This window comes from Macaca nemestrina, chromosome 17 (assembly GCF_043159975.1).
Source record: "Macaca nemestrina isolate mMacNem1 chromosome 17, mMacNem.hap1, whole genome shotgun sequence".
Taxonomy (NCBI): Eukaryota; Metazoa; Chordata; class Mammalia; order Primates; family Cercopithecidae; genus Macaca; species Macaca nemestrina.
In genome coordinates this window covers 17,856,576-17,884,530 of record NC_092141.1, presented here as the reverse complement: position 1 = coordinate 17,884,530, position 27,955 = coordinate 17,856,576, and the positions used below count along the sequence as shown (strand labels likewise).

At 51.6% G+C, this 27,955-nt stretch overlaps 1 protein-coding gene and 1 non-coding gene across 6 annotated transcripts in view; one reads left to right on the top strand and one right to left on the bottom strand.

Annotated features, from left to right (window-relative positions):
- Positions 1 to 10,121: 10,121 nt before the first annotated feature.
- Positions 10,122 to 27,955, top strand: part of LOC105491065 (phosphatidylethanolamine N-methyltransferase) — an 86,773-nt gene continuing 68,939 nt past the window's right edge. Inside the window, exons 1-2 of one of the 5 annotated variants that reach the window (XM_071082426.1) lie at positions 10,122 to 10,312; positions 25,183 to 25,290. In XM_071082426.1, coding sequence (XP_070938527.1) covers positions 10,217 to 10,312; positions 25,183 to 25,290 — 204 coding nt within the window. In that variant the 5' untranslated portion in view covers positions 10,122 to 10,216. Of the gene's footprint in view, positions 10,313 to 19,781; positions 19,960 to 23,831; positions 23,851 to 25,182; positions 25,291 to 27,955 lie in introns of those variants that run through there. The other 4 variants (XM_011757199.3, XM_011757201.3, XM_011757200.3 and 1 more) reach the window with 4 other exon arrangements.
- LOC112428252 (U6 spliceosomal RNA) lies at positions 23,464 to 23,570 on the bottom strand. Its single transcript, XR_003020239.2, has one exon. It is a non-coding gene; the product is annotated as a U6 spliceosomal RNA (small nuclear RNA).

The window sequence follows — 27,955 nt, the reverse complement described above, 5'->3', positions numbered from 1 at the left end:
GATCCACGAGTGTTTTTTTCTTTCTTTCTTTTTTTTTTTTTTTGAGATGGAGTCTTGCTCTGTTGCCCAGGCAAGAGTACAGTGGCGCGATCTCGGCTCACTGCAAGCTCTGCCTCCTGGGTTCACACCATTCTCCTGCCTCAGCCTCCCGAGTTTCTGGGACTACAGGCGCCCGCCACCACGCCCAGCTAATTTTTTTGTATTTTTTAGTAGAGACGGGGTTTCACCATGTTAGCCAGGATGGTCTCGATCTCCTGACCTCGTGATCCGCCCACCTTGGCCTCCCAGAGTGCTGGGATTACAGGCGTGAGCCACCGTGCCCAGCCCTTAAGATCCATGGGTGTTTTGGAAAAAAAGGCACAAAGAGAAGTTGTGTTGGTAAGTAGTGCAAATAAAACACTATTCTAATTTACATGAAAAGCACATGGGAAAACATCACTACTAATGTGGGAAAGAGGCAAATAACATTTTTCAACTAATTTTTCAACTTTGAAGTAACATAAACATTTTTGGACTAATAATACTCTGTGCTGATGAGTGTGCAGGGAAATGGAAACTGTACTATTTTGCAGGCACTGATCTTTAGAAAGCAGCTTGGCTGTGTCTTCTGTGCTTCCAGGGTCAACCCTGAGGGAATAATCCTAAACAAGACTCCAACGTTAAGCAGATCCATGTGCCACTGGAGGGAGAGAGTTTTTGGTGAGGCCCTACCCCATCCTTAGCTCTAATCAGGGCTGCCTTTAAGTCTTCTTTTTTTGAGACGGAGTTTCCCTCTTATTGCCCAGGCTGGAGTGTAATGGCGCGATCTCTGCTCACTGCAACCTCTGCCTCCTGGGTTCAAGCGATATTCCTGCCTCAGCCTCCCAGGTGTGCACCACCATGCCTGGCTAGTTTTGTATTTTTAGTAGAGACAGGGTTTCTCCATGTTGGTCAGGCTGGTCTCAAACTCCCGATCTCAGTAATCCGCCCGCCTCGGCCTCTCAAAGTTCTGGGATGACAGGCGTGAGTCACAGTGCCCGGCCTCAGGTCTTTTATGTTGTTGTTGTTTTGTTTTGTTTTTGTTTTTGAGACAGAGTCTCACTGTGTTGTCCAGCCTGGAGTACAGTGGTGTGATCTCAGCTGACTGCAACCTCTGCCTCCCAGGTTCAAGCGATTCTTCTGCCTCAGTCTCTCGAGTAGCTGGTGGGGGCCACCACAGCTGGCTAATTTTTGTATTTTTAACTGAGCCGGGGTTTCACCATGTTGGCCAGGTTGGTCTCGAACTTCTGACCTCAGGTGATGGGCCGGCCTCAGCTTCCTTAAGTGCTGGGATTACACGGCAAGGACTGCTCGTTACTGTTTATTTGCACAGCACCCTGTCTGTCCTGGTAGCACTAAGTTGGCACTCAATGCTTCGGGCCTCCTCCTGACCCCAGCCCTCTATCTGTGAGATTAAATGGGAAATGCTATCTTCTCATACAGTCTGGTCACCTGCCCCTCCCCTGGCCACTGTGGCTCGAGTAGAGTTGGTCACCTGACCCACCCTGAGCCAGTGATAGCACCCGAAGCCCTTGGCCCCCATTGCCGGTCCATGGACCACACCTGACCCAGGCTGGACCTCGTTTCTGGGGTTGAAAAAAATGTATTGTCTGGCCGGTCATAGTGGCTCACACTTACAATCCCAACACTGTGGGAGGCTGAGGAGTATGGATTGCTTGAGTCCAGGAGTTCAAAACCAGCCTGGACAACATGGTAAAACTCTGTCTCTACAAAAAATACAAAAAGAGTTAGCCAGGCATTGTGGCAAGTGCCTGTAGTCCCACTTACTCGGGAGGCTGAGGTGGGAGGATCAATTGAACCTGGGAGGTCGAGGCTGCAGTGATCCATGATTGTATCACCGCACCCCAGCCTGGGCGACAGACACCCTGTCTCAAAAAAAAAAAAAGAAAAAGTATTGTCTAGTTTGCAAATATTGAAAGATTTTTTTTTAAGTTATCATCTTGTTTTCCAGTTTAATCCCACTATGTTTCAGAGCATAAACTATGATTTCAATCATTTGAAATCTGTTGAGATTGGCTTTATGCCTCAGCATAGGGTCTGTTTTGGCCAATGTTCAGTGTGAACTGGGGAAGAAGGTGCATTCTACAGTTGCTAAGAGGAGAGTTTTATGAATGTCAATCATGTCCAATCTGTAGTCTTACCGATTTTTTTTCTGCCTTTTCTCTCAGTCATCAAGGTACATATTTTAAACTCCACAAGATTATCTTATTTTTACAAGCACCTAATACTTATTTAGATTTACCTACACGTATGTGTCTTTTTTATTCCTTCCTGTGATCCTGAGCTTCCAACTGGGATCATTTTCCTGCTGCCTGCAGAACCCGCCCATGGTATTTCTTTTCAGGTTGGGCCTGTTGGTGATCAATTCTCTCAGCCTTTGTTTGTCTGAAAGTAGCTTTACTTTGCCTCCGTTTTTTTTTTTTTTTTTTTTTTGAGAGAGAGTCTTGCTCTGTTACCCAGGCTGTCGTGTAGTGGCATGATCTCGGCCCACTACAATCTCTGCCTCCTGGGTTCAAGCGATTCTCCTGCCTCAGCCTCCCAAGTAGCTGGGATTACAGGCATGCACCATCACACCCAACTAACTTTTGCATTTTTAGTAGAGATGGGGTTTCTCCATGTTGGCCAGGCTAGTCTCGAACTCCTGACCTCAGGTGATCCGCTCACCTCAGCCTCCCAAAGTGCTAGGATTACAGGCATAAGCCACCGTGCCCGGCCTTTGCCTTTTTTTTTTTTTTTTTTTTTTTTTTGAGACAGAGTCTTGATCTGTCACCAGGCTGGAGTGCAGTGGCGCAATCTCGGCTCACTGCAACCTCATCCTCCTGGGCTCAAGCGATTCTCCTGCCTCAGCCTCCCAAGTAGCTGGGACTACAGGTGTGTGCCACCATGTCCAGCTAATTTTTTGGTTATTTTAGTAGTGACGAGGTTTCACCATGTTAGCCAGGATGGTCTCAATCTCCTGACCTCGTGATTGGCCCGCCTTGGCCTCCCAAAGTGCTGGAATTACAGGCGAGCCACCGCGCCCAGCCACCTCCATTTTTGAAGGATATTTTCATGGGACTTAAATTCAATTCTGACCTCCTTCATTCAGCACATATTCACCCAGTGCCTGATGGGTGCCAGGGTGTGTACTGGCTGCCGGCAGGAGATGTGGAGGTGGGCAGGGCAGACGATGAGGGGACTGTTCTTGCTCTCCAAGAAGAGAAGGGAAGAGTGTGCCTGGCAGAGTGAACAGGAGGTGCAAAGGCCCTGTAGCTGGAAGGAACCTCAAAGAGGCCAGCGTGGCTGGAGTACAGAGGGCAAGAAGGGCTGGGAAGGTGGGCTGGGCCCGAACCATCCAGGACCTCAGGGCCATGGTGAGGAAGAATGTTTTACTTCCATCAGACCACAGGTTTCAACTCCGACACTTACTCAGCTGTGTGACTGTGGGCCAGTCCCTTCCACATGAGTCAATTTCCTCATCTAGAAAGTCAGGATAACATTCTCTACCTCACAGGGCTGTTATGAGGCTTAAAGAAAGTGTGCTCTTAAAGTGCTGAGCTTAGGACCTACAGCCAGCAAGAGCTCAGGCAGATTAGCTATTGTTTCCTTGGTTAGGGTTTTTTTTGTTTTGTTTTTTGTGTGTTTTGTTTCATTTTTCGAGACAGGGTCTCACTCTGCTGCCCAGGCTGGAGTGTAGTGGGCCATCATGGCTTACTGCTGCCTCAACTTCCCGGGCTCAAGTGATCCTCCCACCTCAGCCTCTTGAGTAGCTGGGACTACAGGTGCACGCCACCACACCTGGCTAATTTTTTTTTTTCGTAGAGACAGGACTTCACCATGTTTCCCAGGCTGGTCTTGAACTCCTGAGCTCAAGAAATCCACCCATCTTGGCCGGGCACGGTGGCTCAAGCCTGTAATCCCAGCACTTTGGGAGGCCGAGACGGGTGGATCACGAGGTCAGGAGATCGAGACTATCCTGGCTAACATGGTGAAACCCCGTCTCTACTAAAAATACAAAAAACTAGCCGGGCGTGGTGGCGGGCGCCTGTAGTCTCAGCTACTTGGGAGGCTGAGGCGGGAGAATGGCGTGAACCCGGGAGGCGGAGCTTGCAGTGAGCCGAGATCACGCCACTGCACTCCAGCCTGGGAGACACAGCGAGACTCCGTCTCAAAAAAAAAAAAAAAAAAAAAAAAGAAATCCACCCATCTTGGCCTCTCAAAATGTTGGGATTATAGGTGTGAGCCACCATGCCCAGCCAGGAACTTCAATCTTTTTTTTTTTTTTTTTTTTTTGAGACAGAGTTTCACTTTTATTGCTCACGCTGGAGTGCAATGGTACAGTCTCGGCTCACCGCAACCTTTGCCTCCCGGGTTCAAGTGATTCTCCTGCCTCAGCCTCCCTTAGTAGCTGGGATTACAGGTGCCTGCCATCAAACCCGGCTAATTTTTGTATTTTTAGTAGAGATGGAGTTTCACCATGTTGGCCAGGCTGGTCTTGAACTCCTGACCTTAGGTGATCAACCTGTCTTGGCCTCCCAAAGTGCTGGGATTACAGGCATGACCCACTGCGCCCAGCCGAACTTCAGTCTTAATAGGTGGGTTTGGTCTCTTATTTAGGTAACAGACTTAGTCACCCTCCCCATTCCACAGACATGGTCAATGAGGCCCAGAAAAGTGGCTTTCCCAAGATCACCCATCTCAGAGTGGCAAAGCTTACAGCATTCATTCACTCATTGTATATTCAGTGCCTGCTTTGTGCCAGAGGTAGGTGCCCAGGAGAGGGCTGTGTACAAACAGATAGAAATCCCTGCCCTCAGGACAGGGCGCGGTGGTTCATGCCTGTAATCCCAGCACTCTGGGAGGCCAAGGCGGGCGGATCACCTGAGGTCAGGAGTTCAAGACAAGCCTGGCCAACATGGCAAAAGCCCATCTCTACTAAAAGTACAAAAAAATTAGCTGAGCATGGTGGTGTGCGCCTGTAATCCCAGCTACTTGGGAGGCTGAGGCAGGAGAATCACTTGAACCTGGGGTTGGGGGGAAGTTGCAGTGAGCTGAGATTGTGCTACAGAGTGACAGAGTGGGATTCCGTCTCAAAAAAAAAAAAAAAAAAAAAGACATCCCTGCCCTTAGCCGGGCACGGTGGCATGTACTTATAGTCTCAGCTATTCCGGAGACTAAGTCAGGAGGATCGCTTGGGCCCAGGAGTTTAAACCCAGACTGGGTAACATAGCCAGACCCTGTCCCTTAAAACAAATAAAACAAAAAACAAACGAAAAAGGCCAGGGGTGGTGGCTTATGCCTGTAATCCCAGCACTTTGGGAGACTGAGGCAGGTGGATCACCTGAGGTCAGAAGTTCAAGACCAGCCTGGCCAATATAATGAAACCCTGTCTACTGAACAATAGAAAAATTAGCTGGGTGTGGTGGTGGGCGCCTGTAGTCTCAGCTACTGCAGAGGCTGAGGCAGAAAAATGACTGGCAGAGGTTGCAGTGAGCAGAGATCACCTCACTGAACTCTAGCCTGGGCGATAGAGCAAGACTCCGTCTCAAAAAAAAAAAAAAAAAAAAAAAATCTCTGCCTTGGTGAAGTTCCCCTCATAGATGATAGGGGATGGACAGGGAATGACTATACAAAATAAATAAGTGCACTAAATACATTTGTTAAATGATATGGCCCATGTAGAGAAAGTTGGGAGAGGCCCATGGCGAGTGTAGGGAGGTCAGCATGTTCAACAGGGTGGAGAAGTGGAACCTGAGCAGAACCTAGAGGAAGTGAGGAGGAAGGAGGAAATGCCTTCCTGGGAGGAAATGCGGGGAAGAGCAACCCAGGTGGAGGACACAGCACATGCAAATGCCCTGTGGTGGGTGTGTACCTGGGGTATTTAGGACCTCCACAGGCCAGCAGGAAGGCAGGGGTTTGTGCTCTGTGGACACTGAGGGGCAGTGAGGCCCTGCCAGCACCAACATCCTTGCTGGTGTTTCCCAGGCTGGCCTAGGCTGTGGTCAACTGGGTTCAGGTGACTTCACTCCCATGCCCTCTTCCCAGCAAGTAGTAGGTCCTTGGGGAAGGGGCTTCTTCCAAAGCTCAGGGCCGACGGGAGTGGGGAGGGAACTCGTGATCAGGGCACACATCTCCAGATGACATCTCCCCTGCCCCAGCTCCCAACCTCTGGTTCCTGGAGCCACCAGGGGTGGGATGAGGACAATCAGGCCTGAGTCTATGAAGGGGATGCCGGACATTGCAGCCACAGCCCCTCACCACCCTCCTGGTTTTAAAGCACTCCCAGTGACTGTAGGGTTTCTGATAACCTGCAGTACATGCTGTCTGGGGAGCAGCTCTGGCCACCCATCCTGGCCCCTTCCCACCCATCTCCTCCCAGGAACTCTGGCAGGTCCCTAAGCTGTCAGCCAGCCCTGCTGGCCCCCAGTGGTGTCCTAAATCCCAGCAGCATGTCTGTGAGTGTGACCTTCACCACCAAATTTCAATTATATAGAAAGGAGAAAAACATTGCTTTTTTTTGGAGACAGGGTCTCACTGTTGTCGCTTAGGCTGGAGTACAGTGGTGCAATCACAGCTCCCTGCAGTCTCTCTCCTGGGCTCAAGTGGTCCTACCGCCTTAGTTTCCTGAGTAGCTGGGACTACAGGTGCGTGCCACCACACCCGGCTAATTTTTTTTTTTTTTTTTGTAGAGACAGGGTTTTACCATGTTGCCCAGGCTCGTCTCGAACTCCTGGGCTCAAGCAATCCGCCTGTCTTGGCCTCCCCAAGTGCTGAGATTACAGGCATGAACCACTGCGCCCAGCCTGGACATTTTCTTAAGAGCCCACTGTATGCCAGGTACTTTTGTACGAGTTACTACCTCTAATCCTCACAACAGCCTCACTCAAGAGATATGATACTCAAGAGATATTCTATGACAGAAATATTATTCTATTTTATGAACAGAAAATAGATTCAGAGTAGGGAAAGGTTTAGGTTTTACCCAAAGTCACCCAATAAGCACATGTTCATTTTAGCACTAAAGCCCCATTTTAGTGATTGTTGGATGTTTCTGCAGCCTGATTCAGAATTCAGGAGTGGGGGAGGTGGGGGTAGAGAAAAGAGAGGCCATTAGGAGGTTTGCCCTGGGAGCCGTTCCATGATAAATGGTTTCCTATATCTGAAGAGCTCAATCAAGGGCCAAAAGAGAGATAACCCTGCAGGTAGAAAGGAACTTTTGTTTGGTAAAGCTTCAGGAAGGGTGACTTTGGGTTAATGTGTAGCATGAATAACCACCCCTGTCCGTCAGTGGAGCAGGCCACCTCAAGAGGTGGGGAACCTGTCATCACTCTCATCACTGGGGACATGTAAGCAGAACTAACTTTTTCCGTTTGCCTAAGATGCCGCAGAAGGAATGTTCTAGTGAGGGAGTTTGGCCTGGATAATTTCTCTACAAGCTCTCAGACTTGGGAGCTTTCGAAGGGCCCAGGCAAGTACCTGTGCCCCAAAGTATCTTTGGCAGGGTTTTTTTTTCTCTTTAGATGGAGTCTCACTCTGTCACCCAGGCTGGAGCGCAGTGGCACAGTCTTGGCTCACTGCAACCTCCACCTCCCAGGTTCAAGCGATTCTCCTGCCTCAGCCTCCTTAGTAGTTGGGATCACAGATGTGCACCACCACACCTGGCTAATTTTTGTATTTTTAGTTCAGATGGGGTTTCACCTTGCTGGCCAGGCTGGTCTTGAACTCCTGACCTTGTGATCTGCCCACCTTGGCCTCTCAAAGTGCTGGGATTCCAGGCATGAGCCACTGTGTCCAGCCTGGCCCAGGCTGGAGTGCAGTGGCGCGATCTCGGCTCACTGCAGCCTCCACCTCCTGGGTTCAAGCAATTCTCCAGACTCAGCCTCCTGAGTAGCTGGGATTACAGGCGTGCACCACCATGCCTGGCTAATTTTTGTATTTTTAGTGGAGACGGGGTTTCTCTGTGTTGGTTAGGCTGGTCTGGAACTCCTGACCTCATGATCCGCCTGCCTCGGCCTCCCAAAGCGTGGGGATTACAGGCGTGAGCCAGGCAGGAGGTTTTTATCTGACTTGTTTCAAGCTGCAAGTCTGTCTGCTGGGTGGGCTGTTTGCTTTTCACAGAGGAAGGGTGGCCCGGGTGGGGTAGGCTGGAGTGGCGCATCGGATTGCATCAGTTCTGGTGTGACCTCTTACGGTTGCCTTACTTTGTTCTCAGATAAAGCAAACACACAAAAATTCGTCTTCTGGGCTTAACAAAACAACAGGAGTGACCAGTTAGGTCAGAAGACTGGAGCATCAGTGAAGTGGATGTGTGGTAGGTGGAGGGAAAAGGCTTGCTAAGAAGCCCTGCCGCTGCCAGGGGCTTCTCAGAAATGGCTCTGCCTCTAGCAGCTCTGCCTGGACACTGAGCAGGGAAAGGCTTCTGACACTCATTAGTAATAGTGGTAAGTCAGAGAACCAGCTCCGAACCTGTATCCCCAGCCCTGCCGGGGGCCGGTGCTTACTGAGCACTTCCCACAGGCCAGTTCCTGGGTGATGAGTTTTACCAACATGTATTTCCCTTTTACTTTGAGGAAAATGAAGATGGGCTCAGTCACAGAGCTAGTGCATGCTCCAAAGCCAGTCTTTCCGTCTCCTTGGTTGGCCTGCCCCATCCTAGCGATGTTGTGAAGATTGGGACTACCTATAAAGCAGCACCCAGTGGCTGCTCAGTAAATGTTCAATACTGGTAGGTGCTGTGGGCCAAGATGGAGAGAAATGGGCCACCTGGAGCAGGAAGCAGCTGACTGCAGAAGTCCTGCCTGAGTCCCCAGCAGGCCGGGTGACTGAGCAAATCTTAGAACCTCTCAGTCTATTTCCCCATATTACATAACACCTGGCTACAAAAGGGTTTCTTTTTTCTTTTTCTTTTTTTTTTGAGACGGAGTCTCGCTCTGTCGCCCAGGCTGGCATGCAATGGCGCCATCTCCGCTCACTGCAACCTCCGCCTCCTGGGTTCAAGCGATTCTCCTGCCTCAGCCTCCTGAGTAGCTGGGATTACAGGTGCGCGCCACCACACCCGGCTAATTTTTGTATTTTTAGTAGAGACGGGGTTTCACCGTGTTAGTAAGGCTGTTCTCCAACTCCCGACCTCAGGTGATCCGCCCACCTCGGCCTCCCAAAGGGTTGGGATTACAGGCGTGAGCCACCACACCCAGCCTACAAAAGGGGTTCTTTTGGGACCCAATCATCTAAACTCTTCCCTTCAATTTGCCCCCCTCCATCACTACTCCACAGCTCACCGGTCTTTTCTCTGTTCTTTAGGTACCCGTCCTGTCTCCAGGCCTTTGTACATACCACTCGTCTTCCCTTGTTTGCCCTGCCCTCACACTTGGCACGTCTGGCACCTCCCCTGCACATTCTAAGCATCCTTCCCTACCATTTGATCCACCCCGTTTTTTCCATCACAGTAGTCATCCAAATTATAACTCTTTATTCACGTTTTGTCTTTTATCTCAGTCAGGAGGCAGCGAGGGTGGGGGGCTCTGTGTTGTTCCCTCCAGTACCCTCAGCGCACAGACTTGTTCAGAAAATACTCGAGGGTTAATGAGAGAATGAATGAAAGAAAAAATGAGTGGAAGAGGGGTCTTTGGCAGAGCTAAAGAGCCTGGGCGCCGTGGGGGCGGGAAGCTCCAGGCAGTGCTCGTTCCGCACCGCCCCCAGAGTAAAGTGAATTTCACAAGGGGGCGAGGGGCCCTGGGAGTGTGTTACCCAGGCCAAGTTCAACTCCGCAGGGGGCTGGGCGGGAAACTACTTATAGCTACGACCCGCGGCCCCCGGCCTCTAGCCCCATCGCCGCCAGCCAAGGGCAGGGACGCCAGGTCAGTTGGAGGGTCCGGTGCAGCAGCCGGCGACCAAAGGCACCGATCGGGAGGCCGGATGCAAGGGGATTCTGCCACTTGGCTGCCTCGGAACCGGCAGGTTCTGCCGCGAAAGACACTGGGACTTGTAGTTCTCATCTCCTCTAGACGCCGTCGCGAGCTCTCAGATAAAGCGGCGCTTCGCGGTGACGGGGAACTACATTTCCCAGAAGGCCGGGATATGTTGCGGTCACCAGGAAAGCGCCCCGGCTGGCGGCACTTACTCGGCGCTATAGGGCCGGTTCCGGGGGCGCGTGCCTGCACCGGGGGGCCTGCGTGGTTCCTCCTGAGGCGGCCCCCGGATGAAGAGATCTGGGGACCCGGGAGCCAAGCCTACGAGTAGCTCGGTGGCGGGCCCTGACTGCTGCGGAGGCCTCGGCAATATTGATTTTAGGCAGGTACTGACGGCACCGGACCGCCGCGGAAACGGGGAGAGGGATCTGGAAGGCCCGAGGGGCGTGAAAGCGTGCGGCGAGGGGGCGGGACCGCCAGTTCCCAGGCAATGGAGGCGTGGCGTGGCAGGGGCGGGGCGCTGCGTGCGGGGGCGCTGCGTGCGGGAGCGCTGGCTGTTGTCTCTGTGTGTGCGTGTGCGCGCGCGTGTAAACCTCAGATTGCGTGTGTCAGAGAGGGGGGCGTTCCTGAGCTCGTCTGGTTGTGTGCCCGTGTGTGGCCCTGAGATTGTGTGAGTCTCAGAGGTTGTGCGTGTTAGTCTTTGGACTTGTGTGTGTCACACTGAAATTATGTGGTGCTCTGAGAGTGTGCGGGAGAGTGAGTGTGAGTGTGTATGACCGAGGCTGTGTGTGACTGAGTGACTGAGCGTGGGCGAGGATGAAGGAGACCCATTATATGTTTGGGAGTGTGTGGTGTGGCCCCTGCTCCCGTCCATCCCCCAGGGTCAGGAGGCCAGCTTTTGCCCAGAGGCAGGAGAGTGGTGGGGATCCTGCATCTCTCCCCGCCGGCCCTGAGCAGGCTGCAGACCACCGTCCAACCCATTCGGGGCCAGGATGGGTGCGACCGGCCCCAAAAGCTGGGGACCTGGCCTGCCTGCTGAGGCTGCCCTCTACAGAGTCCTAGGCCGGAGAGCGCCTGTCCTGGCATCTCCCCAGGCTACCAATTCCAATGGATTCCAGTTTCCAACCTCTCCTGCACTCTCCCTTCAATCAAAGCCTCCTCTTAGATACTCCATTTTCCTTTTTCTTTTTTTTTTTTTTTTTTCTGAGACGGAGTCTTGCTCTGTCGCCCAGGCTGGGGTGCAGTGGCCGGATCTCAGCTCACTGCAAGCTCCGCCTCCCGGGTTTAGACCATTCTCCTGCCTCAGCCTCCCGAGTAGCTAGAACTACAGGCGCCCGCCACCTCGCCCGGCTAGTTTTTTGTATTTTTTAGTAGAGACGGGGTTTCACCGCGTTAGCCAGGATGGTCTCGATCTCCTGACCTCGTGATCCGCCCGTCTCGGCCTCCCAAAGTGCTGGGATTACAGGCTTGAGCCACCGCGCCCGGCCTCCATTTTCCTTTTTCATCACCCACTCTTCATGAAGCCTGTAAGGCACATCTCTTCTCCAAGCAGCTTCTAATCCAGTTCCTTCACTCCCTTCATTCCTTACTCACATGTGCATTTATTCACTCACTGATCCAGCCAGTATGATTCAGGGCCTGCTGAGGGCCTCCTGTCACTCAGAAGGTTAAGGGCACTTCTCTCACTGAGCTTTCATTCTAGGGAGGGAGACTGTAGGCCTGGAAAGCCAGAGAGTCCTCTGAAGGAGCTAACACCAGTTAGTGTTTTGAAGAGTGAATAGCTGATGGGGAGGTGGGATTGAAATCCCAAGAGAGCCTGTTGCCCTATCTGTGAGGGAGGGACCTGGGATCTGAGAGCCAAAGGGTCAGTCAGTGGGGCAAGATGCCCCAGTAGAGGGAGGCAGGTGCGAAGCCCTCAGGAGGCGCAGGAGCAGATGGGCGGCTGGCCCTGAGGGAGCGCAGGACCGTTGGCCAGATTGGTGCTCAGCAGAGGAGAGGAAGAAGACTATTACTTTAGTAAACTGTTCATTGAATTACAACATGCAGTCAGATGACTGATGGGTCCTACCCCTACAACTCCTGCATTTTCACCAGGTAAACCTATATCTGATAATCCTCAGATCAAGATGGGAGGTCATGATCACCTCCAGGGGCTGCCCTCAGAAGCCACCGAGTAGAAGGGTGGGTGAGGGAGCCGTGTAGAAGGGGGGCAGAATGCAAGAGGGCAGTGTCCTGTTGCAGACCCAGCTAGGGGCTGCCCCAGGGCCTGCCAGTGGGTAGGGGAGACTAACTGGGTGTGTGAGGGATGGGCTTTTCTGCTCTTTTCCTTTCTCCCTGGGGCTGTGTAGCTGGAGAGAGCTGGGGCTGGGGTTCGGGTCAGGGTGACCCTCGTTGACTAACATTCTGTTTTTCTTCTGCTGTCCTTGTTGGTGCAGTTAAGCTTCCTGTTGCCAAGGGATTTTTCTTAAAAAAAGAAGGAAAGAAAGAAACACACAACATACAACATTACGTATTTGCTTATGTGGTAGCTCTCCTCCCTCCTCAATCGAAATCTCTGGTTTTAAAATATGTCAGTCCCTGGCCTGAGAGAGTTGCAAGGTTTTTCTTCACCCCGTGGGTGTCTGAGCTGCAGGATCTCAGGTGCTAACCCTGTGCTGTCCAGTAGAAACATCATGTGCCACATGCATAATTTGAACCTTTCTAGTAGCCACGTTAAATTAGTAAGAAGAAATGGAAAATAGCAAAGAAATAGAAAAAATGATTTTAACAATATATTTTCTTGTTACCAAAATATATATCAAAATTATTTCATCCCGTGGTACTCCAAGCTTGTGGCACCGCCTGTGACCGGTGGCTGCCATGTCATAACAAACAGTGCTGCTCTGGGTACCATGCCCTCCACCAGCTCTTTTCTGGGCCTGCTTCAGCAGGTACAGAATCTTGCATTTGTTTTTAATTAAAAAAAAAAAAAAAATCAGCCGTTGGGGCCGGGCATGGTGGCTCACACCTATAATCCCAGCACTTTGGGAGGCCGAGGCGGGCGGATCACCTGAGGTCGGGAGTTTGAGACCAGCCTGACCAACATGGAGAAATCCCGTCTCTACTAAAAATACAAAAACTTAGCCGGGCATGGTGGCGCACACCTGTAATCCCAGCTCCTCAGGAGGCTGAGGCAGGAGAATCACTTGAACCCGGTAGGTGGAGGTTGCGGTGAGCCGAGATCACGCCATTGCGCTCCAGCCAGGCCAACAAGAGCAAAACTGTCTCAAAACAAAAACAAACAAACCAAAAAATCAGCCGTTGGACTGAGGAGTTAGGGTGAGGAGTGTGCCCGCTGCAGCCTCATTGACTGAGGCCCTTTTGCTCCTTGTTGCCCTCCCTGCCAGGGGAGTCTGGAGCCTTGCTCCTCAGCTGGGCAGCTGCCTGAAGGCAGTGGGGTGGCAGGTGGACGAGAGCACGGTCTGCGTCTTGCTGTCCACAGGCAGGGGCACCTCCAGGATTCAGAAGATGGCTCCAGTAGGGCCTAGGGGTGCGGGCATCGAGGCTGGCAGAGCACACTAAGGTCCTCAGAGCAAGGGCACATGCCCAGGTCTCAGGTCCCTTTTCCATAGAGAATCACCTGCTTACCAGAGCGGGTGAGTGATGATGTCTCCAGCTTGGTGTTGGTGTCAAGAAGAATGGGGACAGTAAGGGGGTTATGGTGAAGACCAGAATGAGATGAGGAGTGTAGAGAAGCCTTAGGAAGTGTCGAGTGCAGCCCACCTGAGGGTAGTCTTCAAGAAGGCGAAGCCCTTGTATTCAGAAGGCTCAGAGACCTGGGGCTGGGGACACAGGTCACTGTGTGTAGTATGGGCACCTGAGCAGGGCGCTGGAGGCAAAACCCTGATGCCTTTCAGAGAAAGATGTTTGCCTCTATACAAAATGGTTTCTAAAACTTTTTTGATTGTATTACTTTAGTTGAAATAAACATTAGGCCGTTATAGTAGATGAGTTAGTCTGTAGTGTTTTCAAGGCCATACATTTTGTCTTCAGTAATTTTGGCATCAGCCAAGACAGAGCAGGGTTGAGGCTTTCCATGGCAGCTCATCAAAACCTTGGGCAAATGACAGAAATGCTTGGAGCTTGTTTCCCCTGCCTCTGTTGAGATGATACTGTTTTTCCTCATTGAGCTGTAAATATTAATTACATTGATGTTTTGAATGTTGAACCAGCTCTGGATTCCTGGGGTGATCCCTGGCTGGTCCTGATGTATTATCATTATCCTTTGTATATATTGCTGGATTTGATTTGCTCTAATTTTTGGGGGGATTTTCTTTCTTTGTCTGGTTTTATTTGATTGATTTATTTTAAGACAGAGTCTCGCTCTGTCGCTCAGGCGTGTGTTCAGGAGTGCAGTGGCGTGATATCAGCTAACTGCAACCTCTGCCTCCCGAGTTCAAGCAATTCCCCAACCTCAGCCTCCGGAGTAGCTGGGTTTATAGGTGCACCCACCACCATGCTCGGTTTCTTTTTTTTTTTTTTTTTTGTATTTTTAGTAGCAACAGGGTTTCACCATGTTGGCCAGGCTGGTCTCGAACTCCTGACCTTAAGTGATCCACCCGCCTTGGCCTCTCAAAATGCTGGGATTACAGGCGGTGAGCCACCGCACCGGCCTGGTTTTAGTGTTAGGGTAATACAGTGAGTTGGGAAGTGTTGCCTCCCTCTTTCATATTCTGGAAGAGATTGTGTGGAATTGGAATTATTTTTTTCCTTAAATATTTGGTAGAATTCATCCAGGGAAACCATCTGGGCTCAAGGTTTTCTTTTTTTAGGTTTTTAAGCCATGAATTCAATTCCTTTAAAAGATAAAGGATTATTTCTTGAATGAATTTTGGCAGTTGTGTCTTGCAAGAATCAGTTCATTTCATCTAAGTTACTTAATTTGTGTTATTCATAGTATTCCCTTATTATCACTTTAATGTTTGTGAGGTCAGTAGAGAAGTCCCCTCTTTTATTTCTGATATTAATGTTTTGTGTCTTTTCTCTTTTTTTCTTGGTCAGCCTGGCTGGAGGTTTCTCAATTTTATCAGGAAAAAAATTTTCGCCAAAGAACCAACTTTGGGTGTGATTTTTGTTTTCTCTATTGTCTTCCTGTTTTCAATTTGATTGATTTTTGCTTATCTTTAATTTTTTTGTCCTGCCTCCTTTGGGTTTAACTTATTCCTCTTTCTCCAGTTTCCCTCCCTCCCTCCCTCCCTTCCTTCCTTCCTTGTCAGAGTCTCCCTCTGCTTCCCAGGCTGGAGTGCCGTGGTGCAATCTTGGCTCACTGTTCAACCTCCATCTCCTGGGTTCAAGCGATTCTCCTGTCTCAGCCTCCCGGGTAGCTGGGATTACAGGCACCCTCCACCATGCCTGGTTAATTTTTGTATATTTGGTAGAGACGGGGTTTCACCATGTTGGCCGGGCTGGTCTTGAACTCCTGACCTCAAGTAATCTGCCTGCTTCGGCCTCACAAAGTGCTGGGATTACAGGTGTGAGCCACCACGCCCAGCCACTCTTTCTCTAATTTCTTAAGGGCAAAGCTTATATTCCTGACCTGGGACTTTTCTTCCTTCCTAATAGAAGCCCTGCCTTAGCCGCATCCCACAGGGTCTCATGTGTTCTATTCTCATTTTCATTCAGTTCAAAATGTTTCTAGATTTCCCAAGACTTCCCATTTGGCCCTCGCGTGCATTGTTTCCACGATCGCTTTCTGTGACTGATTTCGAGTTTAATTCTGTGGTGGTTTGGGAGCGTACTGTGTATGCTTTCTATTCATTTAAATTTAAGGTTTGTTTGATGGCCCGGAGTGTGATCTGCCTTGGTGGCACCAAGGAGACTGCAGGCTTTTCCCAAGGCTGCCGTGTGCTGTGGTCAGGTCCAGCCACTGGATGGCGCTGCTCAGGTCAGCTGTGTCCTCACCGATGTCCACCTGCGTCTTTCTCTCTCTCTCTCTCTCTCTCTCTCTTTTCTCTTTCTCTCTCTCTCTGTCTCTTTCTTTCTTTCTTTTCCTCATTAGACTTTTTTAATGGGTCTCAAAATTCTGTGACAAATTTTTGGTCGTTTCCATTCAAAAGTACTGATTTTAAAAACTAAAAAGTTGGCTGGGCACGGTGACTCATGCCTGTAATCCCAGCACTTTGGGAGGCCGAGACGGGCGGATCACGAGGTCGGGAGATCCAGACCATCCTGGCTAACATGGTGAAACCCCATCTCTACTAAAAATACAAAACATTAGCCTGCCTGGTGGCCGGTGCCTGTAGTCCCAGCTACTCCGAAGGCTAAGGCAGGAGAATGGCGTGAACCCGGGAGGCGGAGCTTGCAGTGAGCCGAGATTGTGCCACTGCACTCCAGCCTGGGTGACAAAGCGAGAGACTCCAGACTCCGTCTCAAAAAACAAAACAAAACAAAAAAACTAGTAAGTTAAAACTGCCACAGGCAAAAAAGAAAACCAAAGTGGTCTACAAACGGTGAAACCCCGTCTCTACTAAAAAATACAAAAAACTAGCCGGGCGAGGTGGCGGGCGCCTGTGGTCCCAGCTACTCCGGAGGCTGAGGCAGGAGAATGGCGTAAACCCGGGAGGCGGAGCTTGCAGTGAGCTGAGATCCGGCCACTGCACTCCAGCCTGGGCGACAGAGCCAGACTCAGTCTCAAAAAAAAAAAAAAAAAAAAAAAAAAGTGGTCTACAAAACATTCTCCTTTCCTTCTGAAGGTTTTACGATGCATTGTTATCATTAACCAATCTTTTACTACTAAATTTAAATGGCCAATTGAAACAAACATTTCTGAGACCTTCTTCCACCACTGATTAAGACTGGGGTGCAAGTATTAGGGATAATATTCATTTAGCTTTCTGAGCTTTCTGGGCAGACTTGGTGACCTTGCCAGCTCCAGCAGCCTTCTTGTCCACTGCTTTGATTCTGTCAGTCACTGAGAGGACTGTGTAGGGCCCTAACAAGAACTGTGGATTTGTCTTTTCCACCCTTTAGTTCTGTCCGCTTTTGCTTCATACCTCACCTCACTTCTTTTTGTTGTTGTTTTTGTTTGTTTTTGAGATGGAGTCTCACCCTGTCGCCCAGGCTGGAGTGCAGTGGTGTGACCTCGGCTCACTGCACCCTCTGCCTCCCGGGTTCGTGTGAGTCTCCTGCCTCAGCCTCCAGAGTAGCTGGGATTACAGGTGCCCGCCACCACGTCTGGCTAATTTTTGTATGTTTGGTGGAGATGGGGTTTCACCATGTTGGCCAGGCTGGTCCTGAACTCCTGACCTCAGGTGATCCACCCACCTTGGCCTCCCAAAGTGCTGGGATTCCAGGCGTGAGCTGCCACACCCGGCCGCTCACCTCAGTTCTTAATCTGAAGAGTGGGCACGCCTCGCAGGGTTGTCACCAGCACTCAGTGACACAGTTGTCACAGCCAGCGTCTATCTAGCTGTGGCCCCCGCCAGGTGCTGCACTGAGTGCTGTCCTTGCACTTTCTCGTTTAATCCTCCTGGCGTCCCATGGCACCTCTACCATTCCCACCTCACAGGCTAGGAAGCAGCACTCAGTAAGGGGAGATGGCTGCCTGCCGTGGCATGGGTGTCCCTGTCTCATCAGCAGTCTGTTCTGCCTCCTGCATGTCCCTTGCCAGAGCTTGGCAGCTGGTTCACTTCGGAGTGAAGGTTGGCTGGCTTATGGTTACTATTGTCTTCAAAGTACAATGTGTATTAATACAGAGACACAGTAGCACCTAGGAGGTTCTGTCCTGGGCCGTGAAGGTGAAAGTAAAGAAAAGGGGGATGACCGGGCTTGGTGTCTCACACTTGTAGTTTCAGTACTTTGGGAGGAGGCCGAGGCAGGAGAATCACTTGCCCCAGGAGTTCCAGACCAAACTGGGCAATGTGGTAAGACTCCGTGTCTACAAAATTAAAAAAATTAGCCAGGTGTGGTGGCGTGCACCTGTAGTCCCAGCTACTCGGGAGGCTGAGGCAGTAGGATTGCTTGAGCCCAGGTGTTTGAGGCTGCAGTGAGCTATGATCAGGCCCCTGCACTTCAGCCTGGGAGACAGTGAGACCCTGTCTCCTAATAATATAATAATAATAATAATAATAATAATGAAAGAAAAAAGAAAATGGGGGTGAAGCCCACAACCAGCAGAGGAGTGAAAAGAGGCAGCCCAGCGTGGAGGAGAGCAGGGCCTTGAGAAGCACAGTCTTACCCGCGAGCCCCACGCCCACCTAGGCTGGAGCTTGTGAGCCGTCAGTGCCTTTTGAGTTTGGCGCCGGTCACACTTGTTAAATGAAGAATGAATGACATTTCACCCTCTTGAAAGGAGTTATGGATCTGGGGACCTGGAGCAGCTACCATCCATTTCCTTTTACTGTGGGATCTAGAGACCACAGTCGCACTGTGACGTTCTAACTTCCGCCCCTCCTGCCATGAGATGGTCTTTGCTGCCCAGGGCTTGCCTGACCTCAGATTCCAGCATCGGGGTCAGTGTTCCCTCTCTGGCTATTCCTTTAGGATTTGTGTCTTCCCAGGAGGGTCCCTTCAGAGAGTGAGAGGTGAGAGGGACCTGTATTAGTTGACTTTAAGCAGACAGAGTAGAGGGGCCACCAGCCTCGGCCCTGAGTGCGCCCTGTACTTTTACATCCGGTCTCGCTTCTGTACAGAAGGTAACCTCAGGTGGCCTGTCTCATCACCCGCATTCCACTCAAGAGAAACCTGGGCTTAGATTGGTCATGGAGGCTTGCCGTGGTCGCGGCGGGTGGTGAAGCTCCCAGCTCAGACAGTGGCTGCCAAAGGCCAGAGTCCTCTGAGCCAGGTGGCCTCCTATGTGGAAAAACAGGGTCAGGGGGCTGGCTTAAAGTGAAATGGCTTCCCCTTTCCTACCAGAGAATAAACTTTTCCTTTTTTTTTTTTTTTGAGATGAAGTTTCGCTCTTGTTGCCCAGGCTAGAGTGCAGTGGTGTGATCTCGGTTCACTGCAACCTCTGCTTCCTGGGTTCAAGCGATTCTCCTGCTTCAGCCTCCCTAGTAGCTGGGATTATAGGCGCCTGCCACCGTGTCTGGCTATTTTTGTATTTTTAGTAGAGACGGAGTTTCACCTTGTTGGCCAGGCTGGTCTCGAACTCCTGACCTTCAGGTGATCTGCCTGCTTCGGCCTCCCAAAGTGCTGGGATTATAGGCGTGAGCCACCAGGCACAGCCAGATAATAAACTTCTCTGTCTCTCTTTTTTTTTTTTTTTTTGAGATGCAGTCTCGCTCTGTTGTCCAGGCTGGAGTGCAGTGGCACTATCTTGGCTTACTGCAACCTCTGCCTCCTGGGTTCAAGTGATTTTTCTGCCTCAGCCTCCCCAGTAGCTGGAACTACAGTTGCGTGTGCTAATTTTTGTATTTTTAGTAGAAACGGGGTTTCACCATATTGACCAGGCTGGTCTTGGACTCCTGGCCTTGTGATCCACCTGCCTCGGCCTCCCAAAGTGCTGGGATTACAGGCGTGAGCCACTGGGCCCGGGCCAGAGAATAAACTTCTTAGAGGAAAAAGGCTCTGGCACACTCATCCTTATGTCTTTGTGCCAGGCACAGGGCTCTAACCCAAAGTTGCCCCAAATAAACATTACCTGAGTCAGCTTATGGTGCCAGGGCATGAGGGCAGCTCTGGGGGCAGTGGGGGCTGCAGCGCTGCAGGCAGATTCTGCAGGGGTGATGGATCCTAGAAGGACCCCATCCCCTCTCCTGCAGCCCCCACCTATTCCCCTGCCCTTTGTTGTGTGTGGTGTGTGGCCTGGGATCGATGTGACTTTGCCCGTCCGGGCCTGCTGTTTGCCCATGTGTCACAATGTGATATGTTGACCCAGTGCAGATCATTCCCTGACCACAGAGCGCTGCTCCTGAGAACCCTGCAGCCCTCAATGGAGTGAATTGCCGTAAGCCTCTTCCTCACCCACGCTTTGGGGTGTTAACAGCCGAGGCCATTCGTCGGTGACCCGTGGGACCCGAGCTATTCCTGCAGCTCAGCGAACCTCCTGGCCGTGGTGGGTAGCTCCTCTCCTTTAGTCAGATTCCAAGGCCTCTGCAACCTGGAGCCTTGGAGGGGGTTCCATTGGAATTACTGGGTAGCAGAAAGCCGGGACCTCCGCTGTATGAAGGAAGTTGAGGCTGGGAGTGGATGGGAGACCTTCCTTTGGTCACAGGTGTGCAGGGGAGGCCATCAAGGGAGTCTCTGACACCCACAGGCAGAGCCTGGATGTGGGACCCAGGACTCTCCTACTCTGCTCACGTCTGATGATCTGGATGTGGTTCTTTTTTGCCAACCCAGTTTCAGGAGGGAGGTCCACCCTCCTGAGGGGGGTTTTGGAAATGACAGCTATCAGAAAGGGGCCTTCATGTCTCTGAGTGGGGATCCGGGAGCTGGGAGGGGCTTCCCTCTGCTGCCTAGAATTCCACTCTGAACCATTAGTCATTCTTTCCAGCGAAGCAGGCGTTCCTCCGGGCAACACAAATCCTCCTCAAGGTGACTGAAGTGACCGGATGCACACCGCCACCCTCCTGAGACAGGCTGACCTGAGGCCACTGGGATCTGGCTACGGGAGGGAGAGGGGGGAGGGGGTGGACATGTTCCAGCTTTGACCAGTTCAGCCCTAATTGGGAGACTCAGGTGGATGTCAGCTGCTGCTGGGTTCCCTCAGTGTTAGTTGCTTAATCGTTCAGTGCCTCAGTTTCCCTCCTTCATCTTGGCTCCCACAAAAGGTGAAAAAAGCATATTTCTTGCTCACTTTCCCAGTCTCCTTGGGTTTCAAGACCCAGAAGCACTCACTTTTACCCCTGTCCTTTTTCATGGGGCTTTCTGTCCGGTAGGGCTGGCCTTGCTCAGGTTGGCTCTGCTCCTCACTGTCTGGGGTCTGGAGGCTTTGCTCTTTTATCTGCCGAGTAGGCTAACAACAGGGCTTTACTTTTAGGGTGGTTGAGAGGATGGCCAGAGACAGGTGTGCGCTCACTGCCAGGTCCTGTGTTTTCTTAGACCCCCTAGAGTGAGGACCTCCTTAGTGGAGCTCAGCATTTGGTGACTAACATTGAGTTGAATTCCTTATGAGAGGCAGCATTTCGCCCAGGGCCCAGTGGGGAAGCAGTAGGGAGATCATTTACACTCGGGAAGATGCACCTCTCTTAGGTGTAGAGTTGAAGAGGTGCCAGTGATATGGAAAGTGTTTTTCCTGGCCCTGGAAAATGCCCTGTGTCCCTTCCTGGCCCCAGGCTCAGTGTGCCTAGGCCTTTCCTGCTTTCCCCTTTCCCCTAGCTGAGCGAGGCTCTGCTCTGTGACTCACACTCTGCCCTTTCTCCTCTTTGGCTTGGCTAACAGCGTGCTGGTCCATAGGTAAGGGTCCATGGGGAGGGCTCTGGGGGAAGTCCAAAGCCAGGAGTCCACTGAGGTCCTTTGCTGTGCCCTGGGGAGCAACCGGCAAAGCCAGGGTTGGGGGAGGGCGTGTATTAGGTGGTTGTGTAAGAGGCGGAATAACAGATGGGCCACGGGAGCATTGGTAATGGGAATGAGACAAGGGAGGGGTGGGGCGAGGCCAGGTTTTGGCTGGGGGCTGAATGGGGAATGGGGAGCGGGTGGGATGGGTGAAAACTGGCCGCTGGCACACTCATAGGGTCTGCCGTGCACATGCAGGGAGATAACCCACCCTCGGTGCACTTCATAAGTGCCAGGCATGACCAAAGCCAGGACTCTGCCCTGAGCCAGCTTTCCACCCTCCCCCACCAGGCTGTCAAGGGACAGGGCCTTGGAATCGGATGTGTTTTTTTTTTTTCTTTTGAGACAGAGTCTTGTTCTGTCACCCAGGCTGGAGTGCAGTGGTATGATCTTGGCTCAACTGCAACATCTGCCTCCTGGGTTCAAGCCATTCTTCTGCCTCAGCCTCCTGAGTAGCTGGGACTACAGGCGTGCGCCACCATACCTGGCTAATTTTTGTATTTTTAGTAGAGATGGGGTTTCACCACATTGGCCAGGCTGGTCTCAAACTCCTGACCTTGTGATCTGCCTGCCTGGCCTCCCAAAGTGCTGGGATGGACTGGAGGTGCTTAATAGATGTTATCATCAAACTGAAGATAAGGCCAGGCCTCAGGTTAAGTCCCAGGTTCTAGAAGCTTTGGGACTGCACCAGAGACCTTCCCTCCCCTCCCTTTGCCTCCCTTCAGGGTAGGGCAGCCTGCTCTGAGCCTCGTCCAGTTGTCCTTCATGAGTGGCCAGTGCCTGCTCTGGGGAGTGTGGGGCTTGGCTCACAGCCCCAGGCGTTTGGAGGCACCTGCTGGAGTGCCAGGCCTTGTTGGCTGCAGGTGCTGGGCAGGCACTGCGTGGTGCCCAGAGGCTGTGGCCACAGCTAGGCAAGTGGTGCTTCCCTGGTTCCTTCTTCCCGCCATTTGTGGAGTGGCTTTTCTTAGTCATTCGCTTATTGATGCCCATGCCTGCTGCCGTGGCCACTCACCCACTCAACTGTTCTCTCCAGATTCCAGTAGCAGTGCACCTTTGGTCCCATGTTGGCTACATTCATCCCTCAAGAGGGGTCTGCATTGGAGCATTTTGTTTGTTTGTTTTGAGATGAAGAGTTGCTCTGTCACCAAGTGGAGTGCAGTGGCGCATCTTGGCTCACTGCAACCTCCAGCTCAGTGCAACCCCTACCTCCCGGGTTCAAGTGATTCTTCTGCCTCAGCCTCCCGAGTAGCTAGGATTACAGGTGTGCACCACCACGCCTGGCTAATTTTTTAATTTTTAGTAGAGAGGGGGTTTCACTATGTTGGCCAGGCTGGTCTTGAACTCCTGACCTCAGGTGATCCACCCACCTCGGCCTCTCCAAGTTCTGGGATTATAGGCGTGAGCCATTGCGCCTGGCTTAGAGCGTTTAATATCTGCTTAGCTCTGCCCTTGGCCCTGTAGTGAGATGAATGTTTGCACCTCAGGGATACAGGCTGATCAGGTGGAGAGGCCACACATGGGAAGGATGGCAGGCCATAGCAGAAGATGGCTTTGTACTGATAGACGTCTGAGGGACATCCCATGGTCACACCCTGCAAGTGGCCTGGTAGCAGGCAGAGTTATGTCAGGAGACTGTCGTTTGGTTAAGCAAGGATTGGAGTGGAGGCTGTGCTTGCCCCCCAGGGCTGGCTGACCCTGGGCAGAAGCACCATCTCCTCCTCCCCACCCCTTCCCCAAAATGTGGGAGATCAAAGTGTTCTTTGAAGGAATTTACTGTATTTCCAAATGCAATAGAACAAAACACACCATTATGGGAAAGATCACAGCTGTGATGGACTTTATACTTTTTAAAAAAATTTTTTGTTTTTAATTTTTTTAAAAGATTTTTATTATTATACTTTAAGTTCTGGGGTACATGTGCAGAAGGTGGAGGTTTGTTACATATGTATACACATGCCATGGTAGTTTGCTGCACCCATCAACCCATCATCTACATTAGGTATTTCTCCTAATGCTATCCCTCCCCTAGCCCCCCACCCTCGACAGGCCCTGGTGTGATGTTCCCCTCCTTGTGGAATGCTTCATGAATTTGTGTGTCATCCTTGTGCAGGGGCCATACTAATCTTCTCTGTATCGTTCCAATTTTAGTATGTGTGCTGCTGAAGCAAGCACAACTTTACACTTATTTTATAATTTAGTATTTAAAAAAATTTTGAGTTGCATGTGGAGAGACACCATAATATTTTTCAGTGCATTTTAGAAACAGTTTTTTATTTTAATTAATTAATTAATTTATTTATTTATTTTGAGACCAGGTCTTGCTCTGTCGCCCAGGCTGGAGTGCACTGGCACCATCTCAGCCCACTGCAAGCTCCACCTCGCGAGTTCACGCCATTCTCCTGCCTCAGCCTCCGGAGTAGCTGGGGCTGCAGGCGCCCGCCACCACGCCTGGGTAATTTTTTGTATTTTTAGTAGAGACGGGGTTTCACCGTGTTAACCAGGATGGTCTCGGTCTCCTGACCTCGTGATCCACCCGCCTTGGCCTCCCAAAGTGCAGGGATTACAGGCGTGAGCCACCACGCCCGGCCTATTTATTTTTTAATTAACTAATTATTTTTTTTTTGAGACAGCGTTGCCCAGGTTGGAGTGCAAGTGGCCCGATCACAGCTCACTGCAGCCTCAAACCCCTGGGCTCAAGTGATCCTCTTGTCTTGGCCTCCCAAGTAATTGGAACTACGCCCAGCTAGTTTTTACATTTTCGTAGAGGCAGGGTCTCACGATGTTGCCTAGACTGGTCTCAAACTCCTGGCCTCAAGTGTTCTCCCACCTTGGCCTCCCAAAGTGAGCCCAGGAGTTCAAGGTTGCAGTGAGCTATGAACGTGCCACTGCACTCCAGCCTGGGCGACAGAGGGAGACTCTGTCTCTAAAAAAAAAAAAAAAAAAAAAAAAAAAAAAAAAAAAAAAAAAAAATTAAAACTGAATATTTGGTAGTATATTTTGTGTTATTTTCTAGAAATTTCTGTCTAGGCACTGAATCGTGCAGCCTGCTCTACTACTTAACGGTGTGTTTGAGAACGTTTCACAGTGCTGTGTGTAGACCTAGTGCTTTTAACTGCTGTAGTTTAGCTGCTGTAGGAATGGGCCATGGGTTTTTTCATTTCTTTGGTCGCTGGACACCTCAGCTGTTTGTCATTGTTCCTGATATTTTCATGCAAGCTGATGGGGAGGGGGCAGTGTCCATGTGTATGCGAGTGGGGTGGCTGGGGTGTGGGTGCACACTTTTTCAGTTCACCTTGCGCCAAGATTTCGTGTGCACTCAAGATTGTCCCCTGTCAAGTGTGGGTGAGGAGAGGCGCACCCCTATTGTTTTAATTTGCTTTTACCTGATTCCTAGTGAGGTTGAGCATCTCTTCACATTTATTTCAGCTGCTTGGGTTTTCTCTGGGGCCTCTGAGAACCCTTATCCCGGAGGGTCTCCGTCCGTCACACCAGGGTTGGTGTCACCTCCCTTCAGGGCACCAGGCACCCCTCTTCAGAGGTGCTGATTTCCTCATCTGGTGTCCAGGCACACTTCTGTGGCCGCCCTCCCAGGGCATGACACAGCTCATTAGGTTTCAGATTTTTATCTTCCCTTTTATGAGACTACACTATAGTAACCTTTGCTGGACTTGGATGTTCCCAGGCCTCCCGGCGTGTTCCCAGAGGGTAACTTTGTCTCCGACTCCTGGGGGCTCACAGGCCCTGCTGTGTCTGAGCGGTGCTGATGCTGGCTCTGTCCCTGCAGGCAGACCTCTGCGTTATGACCTGGCTGCTGGGCTACGTGGACCCCCTGGATCCCAGCTTTGTGGCTGCCGTCCTCACCATCGCCTTCAATCCGCTCTACTGGAATGTGGTAAGTGATATGCCTGACACTGTCCAGACGGGAGTATCCCATTGCTGGCTGAGCCCCACATGCAGGGGATTGCGGCGGTTGCTGCTGGCTGGCCAGACAGACAGACAGACAGACAGCTCTGCTCTTCCCTCCCGTGTCTGTCACTGGGTGGTGTGGAGTACTAGGCGCTTCCTGCCCTCTCGCCTTGGGGGTCCAGCAGCCATTGGGCTGCCCAGGCTGGTGTCAGGATGGTCCAGGACTGCAGGGGTGGCCCTCCTAGCCTCACAAGAGCCTGCAGGAGAACGCTGCCCCACGGTGGGGCTGCCTTTGGTCACATGTGCCCGGCAATCTGGTGGCCTTCTCATGCATGAAGTGGGTTGTCCGGGAAGTAGGGGCTCTCTTCCCTGTCTGCCATGTCACACGGTAAAGCCACTTGCTTGTGAATCCCCCACCCCTCATGTGTTCCATAAACATGGTTATTTTTCCCACATGAGGCTTCCTGCAAAACGGCCTGCACATTCAGGACCCAGGCGAGCTGGGTAGCAGGAGCAAGCCGACATGAGTTGAAAACAAGCAGCCAGCGTGGCACCAGCTCCTGATGGGTGCCAGGGGATGTTTGGGTGCCTGGGCACCAGCACCGAGGGGTGGGTGGACTGCGTGGGAAGTGGGCTCTGGGCCCTTTCAGGAAAGTGTGGGAGGGGAGGGCCGTCAGCTCCTTCTTCAGCCTTTCTGAGATGACCCCCCCCACTCCCCCCAGACTGTGGGGTGAAGCTCTTGGCGTTCCTGGCCTGCTCTCCCAAGGCTGTCTCTGGGGGGTGCTTCTGGGCTGCTTCCCAGGGATCCTGCTGGGGGAGTGGGTGGTCCCGGGGCTCAGCGGGGGTTGGGCTTGCTGATGCAGAGCCCTGAGCACCCTGTGATCACCCCGGAGGCTAATCTGCAGAGTAAGGCCAAGATCAGCGTCAGCAGCACATTGTTCCAGACAGTTTTCATTTAAGGTGAGCCCTTGATCCCAGGGCAGAACAGGACATGTTTTTCATTTAGTTTATGACTTGAGATTTTTCTCCATCTGGTGAGAGAAGTGGGTGGGGGCCAGCCTGCTCATGTCAAAGACAGTACATTCCAAAGAATGCCCTGTCCCTGCTATCCTGAACATGCCGGACACGCTCCGAGGATGGATGCCCTGGCGGCCCACAGAGGAGGGGCTTCAAGGGGAGGTTCAGAGGTAGGACAGACTGGCGAGCTTGGTGCAGCCAAACACAGGCCTCCTGGACACCCCTTTCTTCTCAAAAGCCTTGGCTGGGCTGGGGAGCACCTGTACTCTGAGCCACACCGTCCCTAGCTGGCCCCAACCTCCTGACATGGGCCCCTGTAGCCAGGACTGCAGCTGCGGTGCCTGGCCGTCCTGGCATTCCCGCCCACTGCCTGGCCTGCATGCTTCCCCTCTCCTTTCACCTTTGCACGCACCCAGCATGCCAGAGATACGAGGTGGTGAAGAGTGAAGAGGGTGTTTGGAGGCTGAAAAATGGTCCTGCAAAGACATCCACATCCTGTGAAGGTCTCTTATATGGTGCACACACAAGGGTCTTTGCAGACGTGATGAAGTCAAGGAGCTTGAGCTGGGGAGATGGCCCTGAGTTACCCAGGTGGGCCCTAAGTGTCATTGTGTGTGTCCTTTTAACAATGGGGTGGCACAGGGACATTGACTCACAGGAGTGTCTTGTCACCATGAAGGCAGAGGCTGGAGTGACCAAGTCACTAGCCAAGGCAGGCCAGGCCCACCAGAAGCTGGAAGAAGCAAAAAACGGAGTCTGCCCCAGAGCCTCTGGTGGAAGCACAGCCCAGCCGACACCTTGATTTTGGCCCAGTGGTAACTGATTGGGGATTGCTGTTGTTTTCAGCTGTAAGTTGGTGGTCGTTTGTTACAGCAGCCACAGGAAGCGAGGCCGGGGTATTTAAAAAGCCAAAGACTCCTGCTGGAAGATGTCGTGGGCCTAAGCCTTGGGTTGTTGGGTGTGTCGTGCTCTTTCCTGTCTACATTGCTTCTCCACAGCTGGAGGAGGTCCCTGCCCTCCGGCTTCCTGCAGGCCTGACATTGACCCGCAGTCATTAAGGTACACGTGGGTCTCCCAGCACTGGGGGCTTGGCTGGCCAAATGCATAGCGGGTCCTGAGGACGCTTTTATTTATGCACAAGGCCCCTCAGGTCACTTCCTGCTGGCCCAGCCAACAGTGTGTTTTTGTGCAGTTCGTTGTGAAGGTTCGCAGTGGCTCATGAATGGCAGAGTGGTTAAGATACAGTAAGATTTGGCTGGGTGCGGTGGCTCACGCCTGTAATCCCAGCACTTTGGGAGGCTGAAGTGGGTGGATCACCTGAGGTCAGGAGTTTGAGACCAGCCTGGCCAACCTGGTGAAACCCCGTCTCTACTAAAAATACAAAAATGTAGCTGGATGTGGTGGGGCATGCCTGTATTCCCAGCTACTCGGGAGGCTGAGTGAGGCATGAGAATTGCTTGAACCCAGGAGGCGGAGGTTGCAGTGAGCCGAGATTGTGCCTCTACACTCCAACCTGGGTGACAAAGGGAGACTTTGTCTCAAAAAAAAAAAAAAAAAAAAAAAAAGATGCAGTAAGATTTGGAAGACAGCATGTGTCTGTGTGTTTGGCATACGGTTTTTTGTTTTTTCTTTTT